The sequence below is a fragment of the Poromitra crassiceps genome (assembly GCF_964638095.1).
Source record: "Poromitra crassiceps genome assembly, chromosome: 14".
Lineage (NCBI taxonomy): Eukaryota > Metazoa > Chordata > Actinopteri > Beryciformes > Melamphaidae > Poromitra > Poromitra crassiceps.
The window spans coordinates 25,835,022-25,853,807 of NC_139633.1; the positions used below are offsets into that span (position 1 = coordinate 25,835,022).

Sequence of the window (18,786 nt, forward strand, 5' to 3'; positions counted from 1 at the left end):
AGACGGATAAGGAACTGACTGTTTTGTGTTTTATGTAGATAACCGAAGGAATTCAGCTTTGCTCTGTAAGTATTTGCTGTATGTACTGTTGCACATTTTAAACTTCTCTTTTGTGCAATGTCAAATTGGAATGGCTTTGGTCTCTGTACAGCAAATTCTATATTCATGCTTGTGGAACACAGGCAACATTAGGCTACCTGCACAAAAGGTGGTTTTCCTCATTCACATGGCTAATACATTTGACAGCCATGCTACAAATGTGACAAAGCTTGCAATGCAAAGAAGTTCAATGCATTTTTCTTTTCGGTTTAAAGCTGTATTTTATACAAATGAATAAAGAGGTGTATAACATATGTATATAAATATGAATTTATTCATCTTTTCTGAAGATTGGAACTACATATGACAACATAAGCAGAAAAGATACATTTACATTTTTATGAACAAAAAAGAAATTACACAATACATCACACCTAACATTACCATTCAGTTCAAACGGAATATCATTTTGCATACGAGAGCCATATGATGGGGGGGAACTTCATGATTATCGTGATTTTGATTCATGTACTTGGAACACTTTTTGATCAGAAATGATCTTTTTGAACCAACAAAAGCTTATCTGCCATCTATACACATGTTTCCGCTTTACACACAGCTCATACGGCTGTCAAACCACAATCCTCACTTCTTTCCTTTTTTTCCTTTCTGGGATTTCCCACTTTTTTTGGAGTATTTTGCTTCCAGGTCAGACAGGAAACTGTTAAAGCCTTGCTCTCTGGACTTCTGTCTTTGCTGGTAAAGGAGAAAAATAAAAAGTCATAAGTATTTTATGAAAACACATACATTATATATTACTTGCACACACAGACGCACACAGACACATGTATATATATGTACACACACACACGTCAAATAGAGATGTGTGTTTATATTACCTGAAGCATCATGACAAGACTGTCATCCTGGTCACCGAGTCCCATCTCTTTCTGCGTTTCTTTCATTTCTTCACATTCTCGTCTCTCTTTATTAGCCTGGAATGTGTAACACATCTGTATTAGCCTGGAATGTGTAACACATCTGTATTAGCCTGGAATGTGTAACACATCTGTATTAGCCTGGAATGTGTAACACATCTGTATTAGCCTAGAATGTGTAACACATCTGTATTAGCCTAGAATGTGTAACACATCTTTATTAGCCTGGAATGTGTAACACATCTTTATTAGCCTGGAATGTGTAACACATCTTTATTAGCCTAGAATGTGTAACACATCTTTATTAGCCTGGAATGTGTAACACATCTGTATTAGCCTGGAATGTGTAACACATCTGTATTAGCCTGGAATGTGTAACACATCTGTATTAGCCTGGAATGTGTAACACATCTGCATTAGCCTGGAATGTGTAACACATCTGTATTAGCCTGGAATGTGTAACACATCTGTATTAGCCTGGAATGTGTAACACATCTGTATTAGCCTGGAATGTGTAACACATCTGCATTAGCCTGGAATGTGTAACACATCTGTATTAGCCTGGAATGTGTAACACATCTGTATTAGCCTGGAATGTGTAACACATCTGTATTAGCCTAGAATGTGTAACACATCTGTATTAGCCTGGAATGTGTAACACATCTTTATTAGCCTGGAATGTGTAACACATCTGTATTAGCCTGGAATGTGTAACACATCTGTATTAGCCCGGAATGTGTAACACATCTTTATTAGCCTGGAATGTGTAACACATCTGTATTAGCCCGGAATGTGTAACACATCTTTATTAGCCTGGAATGTGTAACACATCTGTATTAGCCTGGAATGTGTAACACATCTTTATTAGCCTGGAATGTGTAACACATCTGTATTAGCCCGGAATGTGTAACACATCTGTATTAGCCTGGAATGTGTAACACATCTGTATTAGCCTGGAATGTGTAACACATCTTTATTAGCCTAGAATGTGTAACACATCTGTATTAGCCTGGAATGTGTAACACATCTTTATTAGCCTAGAATGTGTAACACATCTTTATTAGTCTGGAATGTGTAACACATCTGTATTAGCCTGGAATGTGTAACACATCTTTATTAGCCTAGAATGTGTAACACATCTTTATTAGTCTGGAATGTGTAACACATCTTTATTAGCCTAGAATGTGTAACACATCTGTATTAGCCTGGAATGTGTAACACATCTTTATTAGCCTGGAATGTGTAACACATCTTTATTAGCCTGGAATGTGTAACACATCTGTATTAGCCTGGAATGTGTAACACATCTGTATTAGCCTGGAATGTGTAACACATCTGTATTAGCCTGGAATGTGTAACACATCTTTATTAGCCTGGAATGTGTAACACATCTTTATTAGCCTAGAATGTGTAACACATCTGTATTAGCCTGGAATGTGTAACACATCTGTATTAGCCTGGAATGTGTAACACATCTGTATTAGCCTGGAATGTGTAACTGTAATGAGGCAGTAATGAAACATTTTGGATGCCAACCGCCGTTAAAGCAAACAGAAGAAGAAGACTTCTCAATGGGCCCGTCAACACGAGACAAAACACTCCTCACCCTCTTCCTACGGGCCTTCTTTTTCTTCTCGCTCTCCTGCGTGAAGGCCGGGAAAGAGGTGACGTCTCCGCTCTCGATGGCACTGTGGACGATGTCGCAGAGCCGCGGCTCGTCTTCCTGGGTGAAGCACATGTGGGATTCTGCGATGGCGTCCATGTCTCCCTGGTGCTTGGTGTACAGCCGGAGGAGATCCTGACGCTCTTCCTCCGAGCCCTTGTACTTGCCCTCAAACTCCTGGATGGCCTGCGTCGTGACCTGACAGGCGGACAGGAGGCGGTCGTCAAGACAACACACCAATCAAGACAATGGTTTCCACTACATTTGGACTGAGAGAAAAGAGGTGTGTGTGTGTGTGTGTGTGTGACAGATGATATGACGTATTTTGTCCAGGCTGTATGGTAATGTGCAATTTTATGATTTTGTGAGAAATGATGTAAAGTAAAAATAAGAAATCAAGTCCTGTCCATCCAGCTGTTTTCCTGGATATTTACAACATGGTTTCCAAATGTAAGCCTTTTCAAAGACCTTGTTAATGTTGCCTGGAATTGAGTTTAAGCAACAGCTATTTCAAAACAAAAGAAAATAATCTGTCAAAAACCAGACAGTTTCTGATTGAACATAGTTAAATGAAGTTCTCAAACTAACAGGCAGGACAAGAAAAAGGACACAAGGAAATTAATTGTTAAGGAAATAAAGTCCCAACTTATCCAAATGTCCAACCCTCAAATTCAGATAATGTATTTGAAGACTTTTTAAGACCTGTGGATACCCTGTACTGGTTTGATCATGGCCTGAATAAAACCAGCAAATCTGGGGAATGGGGGGGCTGTGGTCCCGTACCGGTGGGAAGAGCAGCCTCCAGTAGTCTTCCCAGGAGCGGTCTTGGCTCAGCATGTCAGACTCCTCGTCCACCACACCCTGTTCATCATACACAGCCCTCTGCTCTGCGTCGCTCAGCACGGCATACAACTTCCCCAACACCTGGGGGCAAATCCATCAGTCAGACCCATAGTTATATTTCCTTTAAAAAGAAAGGTAAAATCCTGAATTATATGGATACTACTATACCATACCATAAATATAAAGTAATTATTATGATAGACACACACTGATTCATTGTGTGTGTGTGTGTGTGTGTGTGTCATCAGTAACATGGATTCCTCCTACTAAAAAACGACTAACCTATGCAGTGACTGCATGCACACCTGCATGCAATTTCGATGTTCAATTGATAATCAGGCTCATGTATATGCGTCATGTGATAAATGGCATTAACATGTATGGTTGTATTGGGGCGGACCCACACATGTGGAATGTCCCAGAGAGTAGTTGGACTGTAGTCTCGCTGTTTGGACTGTGACAGAGCAACGTGCAGCAGGTTTGGGCAGTGGGCACTTGTCTCCCAAAAATGATGCAAGGGTCAGAAGTGATTGACTCGAGTTATTGGCCTAAGTTGTCTTGTTTACTTTATAACCGTTGTGTAATTCTCTCTTTTTACATCACTACTGTATTTTGCAAGTTGACACTACGTTGTTTGTTTGTGAAACACAGATTGGATCGACTAGAGTCACTGGACAAGTTCGTTTATATACCGGTAGTCATAGTTTTAGCATGGATTCGTCTAGGAAGTAGGAACATATTAAATGAGAACCCTGGTCTCCTGAACCCTTCGTATTAGCATACTAGCATTGGATAGCAAAGCCGTGTTTAACTGAAAGCTAACGTTAGCGGCTAACCTGAAATTTCTCCGTGGCCAGCGGGTCTTCGGGAGCCCGGTCTGGATGGACCTTCAGCGACACTTTGTAGTAGCTGCGGCGGATCTCTGCGGCCGTGGCCTCCTTTGCGATGCAGAAGACCTCGTACAGGTTTGAGGTGTTGAACAGCTCCTGACACCGGTCTAGCAAACCCATCCTGACAGCTTTCCGTTCCGGTAGAATACCAACTGGCTGAACACGTTTGGGAAGTAATTCTTCCAACCGCCCTAACCCCCAAAACTCAACTTGAAGCCAACGGTTGGTAACCGGTAGATGATGGATTGAATTAACCACGGCTGGAGAAACCTTTCTGCGAATATTGTGCTTTCCTTTTGTTCACGTTAATTTGGCGCGCTGGTTGTGACGTAAGAGGCTGCGTACGGCGACGTGCTTACGTAATATGCACACGTGATTAGGTCTGACCACTGACCGACCAGGACGCATCCAGGCAGGACCAGAGCAGGACGTTAGTTGTGACACTGTGTGACACTCTGACAGCTGACAGCAACACTTTCTGGAGGCTAGCTTATAGTTTTCTACCGGCGGTCGGTGTGTGCCTGTGTGGTAGATTGTATTGATAAAAAAGCATATTAGCGTCATGTGTGCTGGTCAGCCATGGACCAGATTACTTTTCACCATGACACGGTGCTGTCGGACGTTCACCTGCTACTGCCCAACGCACGGCACCTTATGACCCGCCTCAACCACGTAGGGCAGCCTGTCTTCATCTCCAAATTCAAGATCTTGTTGTGGGACGGTGAGGGCCCAGACCACGATGCAGGGAAGGGTTTAGAAGAGGAGGAGCAAAGGGGAGATGAGGAGGACGCACAGGCCAAGGAAGGAGGGGAAGGTATTACCTTTAGTGGCAAATTATCACACACACACACACACACACAAAACAAACACAAAATACTAATGTACATGCAACAATTAGACACTGTAGAAAACAAGCAAACTAAAACATAAGATAAACAGTTCACCATAGATGTTGAACTACATTGCTGAATTATTTTCTACTTATCAAAATGCAATAATGAATAGCAAAATACCAATAGTGATGATAACAAACCAAATATGACCATAATACCGGTACCTTTGGATAACCGACACCTTATTCAAATGGCTTTGGCTCTTACAGAAGGAGGTGTGGATCCAGTCCTAGATGAGGACGGAGACCTTGAGGTGACCCGTCGACCAAAGACGAGTCCCCCCGAGGCTGGCGACCGAGACGCGGTCTGCCCCATCATCCTCAGCCAGTCCACGTCTGCTCAAGAAGAGGAGGAGGAGGAGGAGGAGGATGAAGACGATCAGCGCTTCAAAGATACCATAAGGATTGAGCACACCATGGCCACACCCCTGGAGGATGTGGGCAAACAGGTGTGGCGCGGCGCTTTCCTCCTCGCCGACTACATCCTCTCTCAGCAAGTCGCGTTCAGAGGAGCGACCGTCCTGGAGCTGGGGGCGGGAACAGGCCTGGCCAGCGTTGTCATGGCGCTCGTCGCCAAGACGGTTTACTGCACGGATGTGGGCGAGGACCTTCTGAGCATGTGCCAGAGAAACGTCACATTGAACAGGCGTCTGCTGGAGCCTGCGGGCGGCGAGGTGAGAGTGAGACAGTTGGACTGGCTCCGGCATGACCTCTGCACAGATGCCGACGTGGACTTTAGCTGGACGGAGGAGGAAGTGGCCGACCTGCACGACAGCACGAGCTTCATCGTCGCCGCGGACGTTTGCTACGACGACGATCTGACAGACGGGCTCTTCCGAACTCTGTATCGACTCAGCAGCAGCTTCTGCCGGCCGTGCGTGACCTACCTCTCTATAGAGAAGAGGATGAACTTCACCCTGCGACACATGGACATCTCCTGCGAGGCCTACGACCATTTCCGACACTGTCTGTCCCAGCTGCAGGGCGTGGCGGACGGACGCCGCCGCTTCACCGTGGAGCAGCTGCCCGCCACCTTCCCGCAGCGCCTGCAGTACGAACGCGTCGAGCACCTGGAGCTGTGGAAAGTGACTGCTACACCTGAAGACGTGCCATCTGATTCTGAGCTGCTTCCCTGACTTGGACTTGGCTCTCTCCAGTGGCCCAAGAAGACCACTCCATGTGGATTCTTACGAACGGGTACTAGCCATGGGCGATATCCAGAGATGGGGACTTGGGTCTTGGACTTAAGTCGCACACACAGTGACTTGAGACTTGACTTGTGACTCATCCTCAAAAGACTTGGGGCTCAATTTGCACTTGAGATTTGGCACTAGTGAACAATCTTTATTTATTTAATTTCTTTGCCGCATTAACATTAAGGAAATGTCTACTGTACTGTATGCTGTATGTGTCTACTGATATTGTATGTTAATAGGTAAAGGAGTGAGGATAATACAGTACATGCTTTGAATTCCTTAGTTTTAGCTATGCAGTGTTCTAAGCAGACCGGGTGGCATGCAGCCAGATGATAGAACGCTCATCCATAAGAGACTTGACTTGGACTCTAGCTCAAAGACTTGAGACTTGACTTGGACTTGCAAAAATGACTTGTGATCATCGTTGGCGGTATCCCAAATGTAATACATGTATCAATACTGTCTCACCAAAATATTGCGATATACCAGAACATTGAATAATAATAATAATAATAATAAAAAAGTCTGGTAAAAAAAATCTGGAATTTTGAAATTGGAATTTGTAGGAAGCTGGAGCGAAAGCAAATGCTGTGATTTCTTAGGAGGGAAGAATAGATAGTCTGGGTTGGGATTACAACTAATGTGTAAACTGTTAATAATAAATAAAAAAATAAGAAACTGAATCAAACTGCCTGTCAAAGGGGAAACTTGTGGTTCATCACACTGACACGTCAAACACCTCAGGCTTCAGGAACGATCAGGCCCATAACATAAAATCTTTCCCACATAATGCAATTCAATGTTTATGAAAGAAACCGTTGAGATTATTGTTTCAACAAAGACATGCCCGGTGTGCCCACACCAACAGTCATGTAACATGTAAGCAGCACCTGTTGAGTGTATGTAATAGGGGCTGTGGTCATCCACACGGCAGGGCCGAAGGTCAGTGCTGATGTGCAGAGTGCACACTTGTTTATTTTTGACTTCTGCTGCACCAGTCAAGCTATTTTTACTGCACCGAGTCCCTTCGGCAAACTAGGCCAGCCAGCAGGACGCTGGGGCCACTGTTTAGAAGCCTGGATGTATTTATGTGTGCGCGTGTGTTTGTATGTATGGCAATGACAGGGAACACACAAGTTACAGAGGACAGGCTCAGGCACCTCTCCTCATAAACCAAAGTGGAACATCACTTCCTGCTTCAGCACTGTACCAGAGATTTTCATCCGCCATTTATTTTCCCATAGACATTTTGTAAAAGGCTTATAAAAATAGTTTTACTTGTTCAAACCAAACGGTGCAGATATATTTAGAAACGGGAGTAACATTTGGTCCGACTGAAATGCGATCTCTCCTGTTTCTAAATATATCTGAACCGTTTGGTTTGAACAAGTAAAAACTATTTTTATAAGCATTTTACGAAATGTCTATGGGAAAATAAATTTGGAAGAAAATCTCTGGTACAGTGCTGAAGCCGGAAGTGACGTTCACTTTGCCTCTCTAATAGAGGGGTGAATCTAATCAGATAAACCGAGCTAGGAGGGGCGCCCGGGTAGCGCAGCGTTAGATTCCCTGCCTACCGACACGAGGGTCGCAGGTTCGTCCCCCATGTTGCCTCCCGCTTGGTTGGGCGCCGTCCATACAGGCACAATTGGCCGTGTCTGTGGGTGGGAAGCTGGATTAAGGGTCGCTGAGCTAGCGCCCCCTCTGGTTGGTCGGGGCTGAATCTAGTTCCGCAATAATACATGCATCACTCATTCACGGACTTGAAGGTACACAATACCCCTAGTGTTTATTGGTGTATTTGAAGCAGCACAAGAATACATCAAAGACATTGAGGCGATTCACTAAGTCATTTTCACTGCTTCATGCGAGAGCAGAACACAAGGATACACACTGACTTTGAACTAAGCATCTGTAGATCGCACCCATCTGTGTTTATAAGCCTGTACAATATGCAGCACTAAAGATACACTGTAAAACCCCCCTCGCTCCCATCTTATCCAATTATAGCCCCATCTGTTTCGGTTGCATATTTGGCACAGTCTTTGTTGTTGTTTTTTGTACGTTTTCTGTCATCAAAAACCTCATCTGTCCTTTGTACTCGGACACAAAATAAGCACTTGGACAACTGGCACATTGTTATATCATTTTCAACAACAATGGGGGAAAAAACCAAACGACAAAAGCACAAAAGTTCTATTGTAAAATGGTATGAATTTTTGCTGGTGTCTCGTATGCTTTCCATCCACATCGCACTGCATGGATCCATGGATCGTGCTCCTAGAGTTTGAATATAACCATCGCTCCTCTAGAGGGCATATTTCCTTGTTATGTTAACAGTCTCTCCACAACAGTCAAATGGCTTTGTCGTCATGGTCAGTCTTTATGTCCATGGCTGACATGGCATCTTCTCCCCCCCCCCCTTAACCGGGACAGTCCAAAAGCCTCCTGCAGGGGGCAGCAGCTCAGCATTCCTTCCTGGTCTTGACCGTCTTGCTGGCATACTTGATAGGGATCCCCCAGCGTCTCATTAGATAGACATCAAACACGTACGCCGTGCCCGGCTCCAGGCCCCCGATCGCAGCCGTGGTGACGGCCCGCCGAGGGTTCAGCTCCTGGAAGTACTTGCAGAGAACCCGCTCGGTGTCTGAGCGAGACTCGGGCCCCAGGCAGGGCGCCGTCGCGGCGCCACTCTCTCCCTCCTCGCCCTTTCCCAGCTTCCGGCGGTACACGCAGTACAGGCTCCGCTCCTCCGTGCCCATCCACGCCAGGGTGGCGCTGCTGCAGCTCCGCAGCCGGTTGAAGGACTTTATCTGCAGGGTGGCGGGCAGAGAAGGCACCCCTCTGCGGTGGTAGGCGGAGGAGGTCTGCATTTTGACGGAGGCCGTCAGACCTCCTGGTGCTGCGGCGGGGTCGCCGGTGGAAGAAGAGCTCTGGGCTGCTGCGGTGGTTCCTTCTCTCTCTAGGTGGATGAGGTAGGAGGGACTTCCCTGGAGCCAAATCTGCACTAGATCTTCCCCCACAGCCTGGGCGGTCAGAACCATGCCTTTACTGGACACGGTGACCGTAACCTTCTGGAGCTCCCCGCTGCAGCTCTGCAGGGTGAGGAGCCCGCTCTGCTGCCAGCCCCGCGGACGGAAAGTGAAGAACTGCTCCGAGCCGACGCCGGCACCGCCGGCGCGGAAATTCACCCACCTCAGCTCCCCTTCTCGGAGCTGGGCGATGGCCGGCCGGGCCTCCTCGTGGGTGCGAGCGAACGTCCCCGCGTACGCCGCGCCGGTCCCGTTCAGCCTGTCGATCACAAAGACGTCGAAGTAATACCGGGTGTCGGGGAGGAGGTCAGAGACGGTGCAAACGCTCTCCGTCCCCCGGCACAAACACTGGAGGTCGGCGTACTCGTCGTCACGGAGGGAGGAAGTTAGCGCCTGGTGGGGTTCAGAGAAGGTGTCCCACTGCTGCCACCACCAGTCTTTCAGAATGGGCCACGCCGTCACTCTCCTCTGCTTCATCTCTTGTCTCTGATCCTTCTCCCTCCGCTTCCTGATGCTCTCTCGGGCAGCGCACAGGCTGGGGTAGCCGTGCGTCGGGTTGACGAGGACGCAGTAATCGTAGCTTTTCTGGGTGTGCGGCAGCCTGGTGAGGGAGGCACTGGGCGCCCAGCTGAGGGTGACGCTGGTCATGCCCACGCCCAGGGTGCGGACTCGAGGGTCGGCCGGGAGCAGGGGGAAGGCGCCCGAGGGCCCCGGGCCTTCGTGGAGGTGCACTGTGGCTCTGGTGTCCTGCTCCTTTGAGCGCAGCCTCAGGATGTAGATGGAGCCATGGGCGTTGGAAGGACCCCTGTATGTGTCCATAGCATTGCCTGTGAAGCTGTGGAGTTTCTCCTCGCTGCCCGGCCCTCGCCACCAAACCTCTGGCACGCTCTTTTTGGCACTCCCTGTGTCAGAAAAGAAACCGTTTTAAAGTCATAATCTGAGAACTTTTGAACAAATGACCGGCTCTTACAGAGGTGACATTACAATTAAATAAATGGGTAAATAAACTGGAAAAACTCCCTAGTTCATCAGTCTTTATAAAAGTGACTGTTCATCTCCTCGAGCTGAGAAATCTCTCCTCAAATGAGACCCAAATGTTACAGAATCAAAGTGAATAATTCAGGCTAGCAGTGGGGACCCTCGGAGCGCACGGTCTGAATGATTTGTGTCACTTTATAACTTCATAATGTTGTTTTTTACCATGTAGGATACATACCCTGTTCAGGAGCGCTCTGAGGCATATTTTATGATCCAGAAATCTGTGCCCTTTTGGGTGGGAAAATCTGATTATTTTGGTTTGCTCAGAGTGGAACATGCATTGTCCTGATGTCAGTTTTATCCCATTTTGCTGCTCTAGGATACGTTTCATCATCTGAGTTTTATTTTATATATTTTTTAGGCATGTATATTACACACTATCTAGGAGGACACATTGTAGGTGTGGTAGATCCACTTTTCTTTAGTATTTCAACATCCGAATCAAAAAAAGGCAGTCCCTTTGGTCAGATCAGTGTGTGTGTGTGTGCGTGTGCACATCACACACACAGACACATGCGCACGCGCACGCATCAATGATACTTTAAAATGCCAATCCAAAGACTCATATGAAATGTGACGATCAGATAGATATGATCGCATTCGCCGTCAATCTCTGTCCTATTCAGAGATAGCGGGTGACATTTAGAAGGGAAAAAAAGCCTTTTCCGCTTTTGAAGAACTTTGTTGAGCAAAGCAAAGGAGTAAAGCATGCCAGTAGGAAGATTTAAATGTATTATCCACGTAAGAATATGTGAAAGAAAGATTTGTAGACACTGGCCTTTTGAAACGCATTATTATTATTATTATAGCCTGCAATATGAATAGCTAATATGAATAGAGTCAGTTTATATATGAATAAAGTCAGTTTATATATACCTGTATATACGATGCGGCTTTGAATGTGTTTTTTGGATCTATTCTCAAACTACTTTGGCACCGCAAACTGAAATGTAACGTTGGGTTTGGGCTGATGTTAGCATCAATGTCTGTGCAACACAGAAGGCACTCGGCCCTCTGGCTTGACCCCTGTATTGAACTTCTCCGGCTCCCAGTCGCGGGCCCCTTGGCTCCCCACCAGCTCCGCCGGAGCCGCTCAGCTGGTCTGGTTCCCCAACGTGCAGAAGGACCGTGGAGATGGCCCACAGACAGACAGCTACACAAACATCTAATACATCTACTGGGATCAGTTCAATGTCAAAAGAGTCAATATCGGCAGTTCATGCTTCCGGTCAGCAATGTCTCTTCAGAGTCCAACATTTTGAGAGATATAGGCTAAGGATTCACGCATGTCATGGGTTTGGGGCATTGGGCTGATTGTCATTGGCTGATCTGGCTAGAGGGCGGCCCTTACCGCACAAGCCGAAGGCCATTTCAGGGCAGTGTGGTCTGTGCGCGAGAGGATCGAGGGATGGGAGCCGACAAGGAAATGTTTGTTAATGCGGATTAACTTGAGCATGCGGAACCAGGAGTAAACGTTGGACTCGGAAGAGACATTGCTGACCGAAACCATGAAGTGCCAATATTGACCATATTGACATTGAACTGAAGCCAGCAGTAGATGTTTCACCATGGATATATGTAGCTGTGTGTGTCTGTGTGCCTTGTCGAGGGTCCCCGCTGCATGTTGGGGCATCGGACCAGCACATCAACAGAGACCTGCAGAGACGGAGCTGGCAGGGAGCCAAGGGGCCCGTGATCCGACACCGAGAGACGGTGTGCTTCAACGCAGAGGTTGATACAAGCCAGGGCTACTTGAAGGTAAGGGCCGAAGGCCTTCACTACTAAGCTATCGTCATGCTAACACAACAGCCCAAAACCAAACGTTACATTTCAGTTTGCAGTGGCCAGTCAGGGTCAGAGAAAGACATTGAAGACGCACCTTTACTATATATATATATATATATATATATATATATATATTATATATATATTTCATATATATACACTGGCCCTGCAGCTCGCATATGCAGCTCGACCGCTAGCGGCCTCACTTGCTCCCTCGCCCGCCCTGCAGCCTTGCTCTTATGACATCACTGATGATATGTCACCAACTGATGATGTCACACTTCGCATCACTGATGATGTCACAATTGGTCTTATGACATCACTGATGATGTCACAATGCCTATGACATCATCAGTGATGCACAATGCACAATTGCTCAAGTGACATCACTGATGACATCTCTTCTTCCGGGGCAAAACAGAGAACATTGCCCGCATGCTCCTTTAGAAAAAAAAGAAATCAACCATTTTAGACAAAAATCAATTCTATTTTCAGAAAGTCATTCTTTCTGCACTATCATTATATAACTTCCAATACTTCTATAGTTTTTGCTATGATGTGTACTAAATTCGAGTCAGCCAAAAAAGGTGGGTAGCTGAACTAAATTGAGGTTAGGTAGGTGGGTCTCCCCCCTCCTGATAATAGCTATAATATTGGATTGGCAGATGTAGTGATCGTCCTCAGGGTGAGGAGGTGTTAGGGTCCACTCACACTGCAGGCTCTTCAGGGGTTTGTCCTTCAGGGTGCGGGCAGCCAAGCTCCATTCGATGGGTAAGTCACACGGGCTGACAGTCACCGACATGGCTGCAGCCTTCTTCTTCAGTGTGAAGTAGAGCCTGTGGAGAAACACCAAAGATATCTTCTTCAGTGTGAAGTAGAGCCTGTGGAGAAACACCAAAGATAGCATCCGCAACTTGTTTGATTTGTCACAGGGCTTGTCAAGAAGATAACGTCCTGTTCCCATTCAACTGCAAGGTGATGACAAGATATCTCCCAATGCAGACTGTGCAAGATTCTTTCATTTTCGGGGGTAAGATTTGCAGATAGCTTCTGCTGTTGCATTCTCCTCGCTAGAACTTGCTGGAACTAGATTCCAACATTGCAACTGTTTAAAAACATTTGCCAAGTCCTCTGTCTTTCCTCTTGCCGACTAGCTGATGAGTTGGTTGATAGCGGACCAGGAGAGGTGACCTGAATGTCAGATAAGGCTGCATTGACATTTTCAGATGGATATCTGCCTGACATCTGGAATCGTGCTTAGCATCAAAACAATGGTGTCCCTTATTGTGGTCTTTCTGGGACCATAGGCCCTACGCTGTTTGTTGATGTTGGATTTTAGATTTGCATATTAGATAGCAAATGAAATTGCAATAAAAGGACATGATTTGGTGGGCTAGTCTCATGTTTGATTGCCTATGAATTCAAACATTCACTATTCTTCAAACGCTCCGAGTTCATGTCTTGAGATTTCCACTTCCACAAAGCATAAATCAAAGCAAAAACACATATTAACCCATATGTTTCTGAAACATGACATTTTTCAAGCCAGGCTACTCTTAATAAAACTTCATCAATTGCATCATTATGATGATTTGTTAATACATATTTGTTTGCCTCCTGATAAACATCATTATTCATGATATTGTGCAGATGGCGGTTGTTTCCAAACAGATGTTCGACACTGTCATTCTCAAGGGCAGTTTGCGGCTTATTTAATTGAGTGATTCATTTGCGAATCGATGTTTTCTCTCTCTCCATTATTTGCTGTGCGGTTCTGCCTGACTGCACCAGTGGACAGACTGCAGCACACAGGGACATGCCTTTCCCCATTTTCAGCTCCCAGTTTCACAAAGCGCGCCCTGGCACTGTTCTCCATGGCTCAGGCCCTGGCACTGTCCTCCACGGCTCAGGCCCTGGCACTGTTCTCCACGGCTCAGGCCCTGGCACTGTTCTCCACGGCTCAGGCCCTGGCACTGTTCTCCATGGCTCAGGCCCTGGCACTGTTCTCCATGGCTCAGGCCCTGGCACTGTTCTCCACGGCTCAGGCCCTGGCACTGTTCTCCACGGCTCAGGCCCTGGAACTGTTCTCCATGGCTCAGGCCCTGGCACTGTTCTCCACGGCTCAGGCCCTGGAACTGTTCTCCATGGCTCAGGCCCTGGCACAGGCCCTGGCACTGTTCTCCATGGCTCAGGCCCTGGCACTGTTCTCCATGGCTCAGGCCCTGGCACTGTTCTCCATGGCTCAGGCCCTGGCACTGTTCTCCATGGCTCAGGCCCTGGCACTGTTCTCCACGGCTCAGGCCCTGGCACTGTTCTCCATGGCTCAGGCCCTGGCACTGTTCTCCATGGCTCAGGCCCTGGCACTGTTCTCCACGGCTCAGGCCCTGGCACTGTTCTCCACGGCACTGTTCTCCACGGCTCAGGCCCTGGCACTGTTCTCCATGGCTCAGGCCCTGGCACTGTTCTCCACGGCTCAGGCCCTGGAACTGTTCTCCATGGCTCAGGCCCTGGCACAGGCCCTGGCACTGTTCTCCATGGCTCAGGCCCTGGCACTGTTCTCCATGGCTCAGGCCCTGGCACTGTTCTCCATGGCTCAGGCCCTGACACTGTTCTCCACGGCTCAGGTTCTCCACAGCTCAGGCCCTGGCACTGTTCTCCATGGCTCAGGCCCTGGCACAGGCCCTGGCACTGTTCTCCATGGCTCAGGCCCTGGCACTGTTCTCCACGGCTCAGGCCCTGGCACTGTTCTCCACGGCTCAGGCCCTGGCACTGTTCTCCACGGCTCAGGCCCTGGCACTGTTCTCCACAGCTCAGGCCCTGGCACTGTTCTCCACGGCTCAGGCCCTGGCACTGTTCTCCACGGCTCAGGTTCTCCATGGCTCAGGCCCTGGCACTGTTCTCCACAGCTCAGGCCCTGGCACTGTTCTCCATGGCTCAGGCCCTGGCACTGTTCTGTTCTCCATGGCTCAGGCCCTGGCACTGTTCTCCACGGCTCAGGCCCTGGCACTGTTCTCCATGGCTCAGGCCCTGGCACTGTTCTCCATGGCTCAGGCCCTGGCACTGTTCTCCATGGCTCAGGCCCTGGCACTGTTCTCCATGGCTCAGGCCCTGGCACTGTTCTCCACGGCTCAGGCCCTGGCTCAGGCCCTGGCACTGTTCTCCATGGCTCAGGCCCTGGCACTGTTCTCCACGGCTCAGGCCCTGGCACTGTTCTCCATGGCTCAGGCCCTGGCACTGTTCTCCACGGCTCAGGCCCTGGCTCAGGCCCTGGCACTGTTCTCCACAGCTCAGGCCCTGGCTCAGGCCCTGGCACTGTTCTCCACGGCTCAGGTTCTCCACGGCTCAGGCCAAGTGGGCTCATGTCCTCCCTGTGTCTACATGCCTTCAGTCTGGTCGCCGACTTGTTATTGTCGGGTGGAAACAAGGGTGGATCTAATGGGTAGGCTACTTTTGTTTTCATTCATCTAATCTCCATCCTTCTTTTACCGCGAAAATTATCCATCTTCTAAAAAAAGAAATCATTTAGTATTTTCTTGAATGAAAGATTCAAAAGTGATGGCAGACTTGCAAAAATTGCATACAAAACAAGTGAAGCATTCTAAACCTCATGGGTTTTTTAGCTGCGGTAGCATGGCCACAAAAAGTTCACCACGCAGTTTTCGCCCTAGGAGGTTGAAATTTGGCATGCAGGTCAAGTGTGTGTTTCACAATGGAGCGGGTGACATCACAATGGAGCGGATGATGTCACAATCGGGGAATTCCCATATGTGGTAACAGATATGGATTCCCATATCTGGTCACAGATTATGACGAATTCGCTTCGATTTAATTTTGTTTTCAGTTTTGAAGACTCAATACTAGACTAAATTATTGTTAAAGGAATAGTTCGCCCAAAAATGATGTCATCATCTATTCACCCTCATGCCAGTTGAAACACAGGTGAAGTTTTCCCATATAACACACAGGGAGGCACAACTCCGTATCAGCCTTCTCCAACGCACCTGAAGTCAGTGGGGACCGGTTCTGCAGAGTTCCAGAAGATCTATATTTACACCATCATTTATAGTGGTAAATGGTAAATGGCCTGCATTTATATAGCGCTTTTATCTAAAGCGCTTTACAATCAGTAGGTACATTCACCCATTCATACACCGATGGTGGCAAGCTGCCACGCAGGGTGCTGGCACACCATCAGGAGCAATTTGGGGTTCAGTATCTTGCCCAAGGACACTTTGACAGGCAGACTGGAGGGGCCGGGAATCGAACCACCGACCTCTTTCATCCAAAGCGATTAGTGACGACCCGCTCTACCTCCTGAGCTACAGCCGCCCCATTTACGCCCCGTTTACCATTTATAGTGCAAATCTTAACTACTGCTGATTTGGGTTGCAGAAAATACTGGTCTTTCTATTCACAGTGTGATTGTTTGGCTGGTTTTGGTTCGGAACTCAAGGTCTCCATCGACTTCAGTTGTTATGGAGAAGGCTGCTATGAAGACATCTCAGCTGTGTTTCATTTGGCACGAGGGTGAGTAGATGATGACAGATCATTTCAATTTTTGGGTGAACTATTCCTTTAAGATGTATATTTTTTTTGGGGGGGGGGGGGGATTATCGTATTGTGCGATTTGTTATAATACATTTCAATCTCAAATGATCTTTTCCTTGACAGTAAAAGAATAGCAGTCAACGATGCCTCCAGAACGTTAAATGAGCACGTCGATGCATGTTGCTCAATAACTTTCCTGTCATCATCATAGAGCGTTATCCCACCTGCGAGTTCGTCCTTTGGGAAGGGTCACGGTGGTGACCTTCCCCTCCGGGAGCCATGTCGTGGGGCGGAGCGGCACCTCGTTCTCTGGGGCCAGGGCAGAGTGGGCTCGGGGCCACCAAGTGCCACAGCACAGGGCCAGGGCCACACCGAGGCACCAGGGCAGAGGTACGAGTGCCATGATGTCCCCTCCTTCTCGCTCTCTTTCTCTGACCGTCGCCCTTTTCTCTTCCCTCTGTCACCGCGCTCGCTTGGAGATATCTCCGGGTGCTCTGAAAGGTCAGGGTGGAAAGGTCACGAACATCCATCAGACCCCATCGGCAACACACACACACACTCGCGCACACACACACGCACACACACACACACACACACACACACACACACACACACACACACCACACACACACACACACACACACACACACACACACACACACACACACAGAGTTAGCTCAGCTTCTACTGTACCATTCACAGAGACACTAAGGAGCGGCTGATGATTCATTGATATGAAGAAACATCTCGCCCTGTTCAGACAGAATTATTCATGCGGGGGAAAAGAGATTGCCATGCGATCACTCTGGCGTGCGTATGGCGCGGCTTGACAACCCGCTGGAGAAAAACCAGCCATGGCCCCACCACCTTTCACAGTGTGAAGTGTTCATATCACTCACAAGTCAAAGCCCTTTAAACATCTAACTTCTCTATTTTTAGTCATGGCGTTGAAATGGGTTTTGTTCTCCATCCAGATAGAGCGGCTCTTTCATCACGGGTGTTAGCAGCCAGGAGAACGTGACGCCAGGTGCAGAGAGGTGGTACACAGACAAACAACACCTGGAGGTGCCGGGGACGCTCTGATCCAATCACCATTCACAGATGCCTGACACACCTAACAAAAGCTGCCACTTCTCTCAGATGTCTCTCTCTCCCTCTCTCTCTCTCTCTCTCCCCCTCCCTCTCTCTTCTCTCTCTCTCTTTTCTGTCAAGCTTGCTATTAAGGCTTCACTCTCTTTCCATCCTCCTCTCTGTACATCTTTATGTAGGTGTGTGTGTGTAGACGGTGTGCGATTGTGTGTGTGTGTGTGTGTGTGTGTGGGATGGGGCTGTGTGCACGTCCATAGTGTTTACTGTGCGTGATGATTTGTAGATAGGATGATTACAGGTCTCGGTGCTCCGCTTCGTCCCCTGAGAGAAAACGCATTTGTTCAAAGTCACACACAGTCTTCAACAAATGCGTCGCCTGCCCCTCCCTCCCCTCCCTCCCTCCCTCCCCTCCTGCTTTAACAAGGTGTTTGATGTCAGTGCTGTTGTGCCCTACAGATCAGGTGACATTCACCGTGTCTGTGCAGTGAGGGAGGGAGGCGGCTTACAGGAGGTTACCTGGGAGTGTTTTCGGGCCTCGATCGGGCCGAGCAGCACAGATCCAAACTCACAAACCGCCGCAGCAGCATGGCTATAAAGTAGCTACACTACAGAGAGGCACCTGCTCTCATCATCCTTACAGAGAGAGAGAGAGAGAGAGAGAGACCCAGAGTGTGAATGACCCATGAGAGAGAGAGAGAGAGAGAGAGACACCCAGAGTGTGAATGACCCATGAGAGAGAGAGAGAGAGAGAGAGAGAGAGAGAGAGAGAGAGAGAGAGAGAGAGAGAGAGAGAGAGAGTGAGAGTATTGCCATGCAACAGGGTTGCTAGGATT

General features: G+C 47.9%; 3 protein-coding genes across 3 annotated transcripts; 1 reads left to right on the forward strand and 2 right to left on the reverse strand.

Moving 5' to 3' along the window:
- Window positions 1-350: 350 nt before the first annotated feature.
- dnajc9 (DnaJ (Hsp40) homolog, subfamily C, member 9) lies at window positions 351-4,671 on the reverse strand. The gene is made up of 5 exons (XM_083650678.1): window positions 4,320-4,671; window positions 3,424-3,564; window positions 2,584-2,838; window positions 939-1,034; window positions 351-795 (listed from the first exon to the last, which is right to left on the reverse strand). Exons 1-5 carry the CDS (start codon window positions 4,491-4,493, stop codon window positions 685-687), a joined length of 777 nt encoding a protein of 258 aa, XP_083506804.1. The 5' UTR covers window positions 4,494-4,671; the 3' UTR covers window positions 351-684.
- A 281-nt stretch (window positions 4,672-4,952) lies between these two features.
- Window positions 4,953-6,848, forward strand: mettl22 (methyltransferase 22, Kin17 lysine; the record flags this gene model as incomplete). The annotated part of the gene is made up of 2 exons (XM_083650606.1): window positions 4,953-5,187; window positions 5,476-6,848. 2 exons carry the CDS (start codon window positions 4,953-4,955, stop codon window positions 6,399-6,401), a joined length of 1,161 nt encoding a protein of 386 aa, XP_083506732.1. The 3' UTR covers window positions 6,402-6,848.
- A 2,078-nt stretch (window positions 6,849-8,926) lies between these two features.
- On the reverse strand, window positions 8,927-17,267 carry ndnfl (neuron-derived neurotrophic factor, like; the record flags this gene model as incomplete). Its single annotated transcript, XM_083650441.1, has 3 exons — window positions 8,927-10,395; window positions 13,028-13,152; window positions 17,089-17,267. 3 exons carry the CDS (start codon window positions 17,265-17,267, stop codon window positions 8,927-8,929), a joined length of 1,773 nt encoding a protein of 590 aa, XP_083506567.1.
- Between the last annotated feature and the right edge of the window lie 1,519 nt (window positions 17,268-18,786).

Excerpts from the sequence above, each read along its gene's own strand:
- dnajc9 (XM_083650678.1), bottom strand. The coding sequence starts at position 4,493 with ATGGGTTTGCTAGACCGGTGTCAGGAGCTGTTCAACACCTCAAACCTG. Across the intron at positions 2,839-3,423 it reads GGAGGCTGCTCTTCCCACCG|GTCACGACGCAGGCCATCCA; the intron begins GTACGGGACCAC and ends TCCGCCTGTCAG. Across the intron at positions 1,035-2,583 it reads AGAAGGCCCGTAGGAAGAGG|GCTAATAAAGAGAGACGAGA; the intron begins GTGAGGAGTGTT and ends TACACATTCCAG.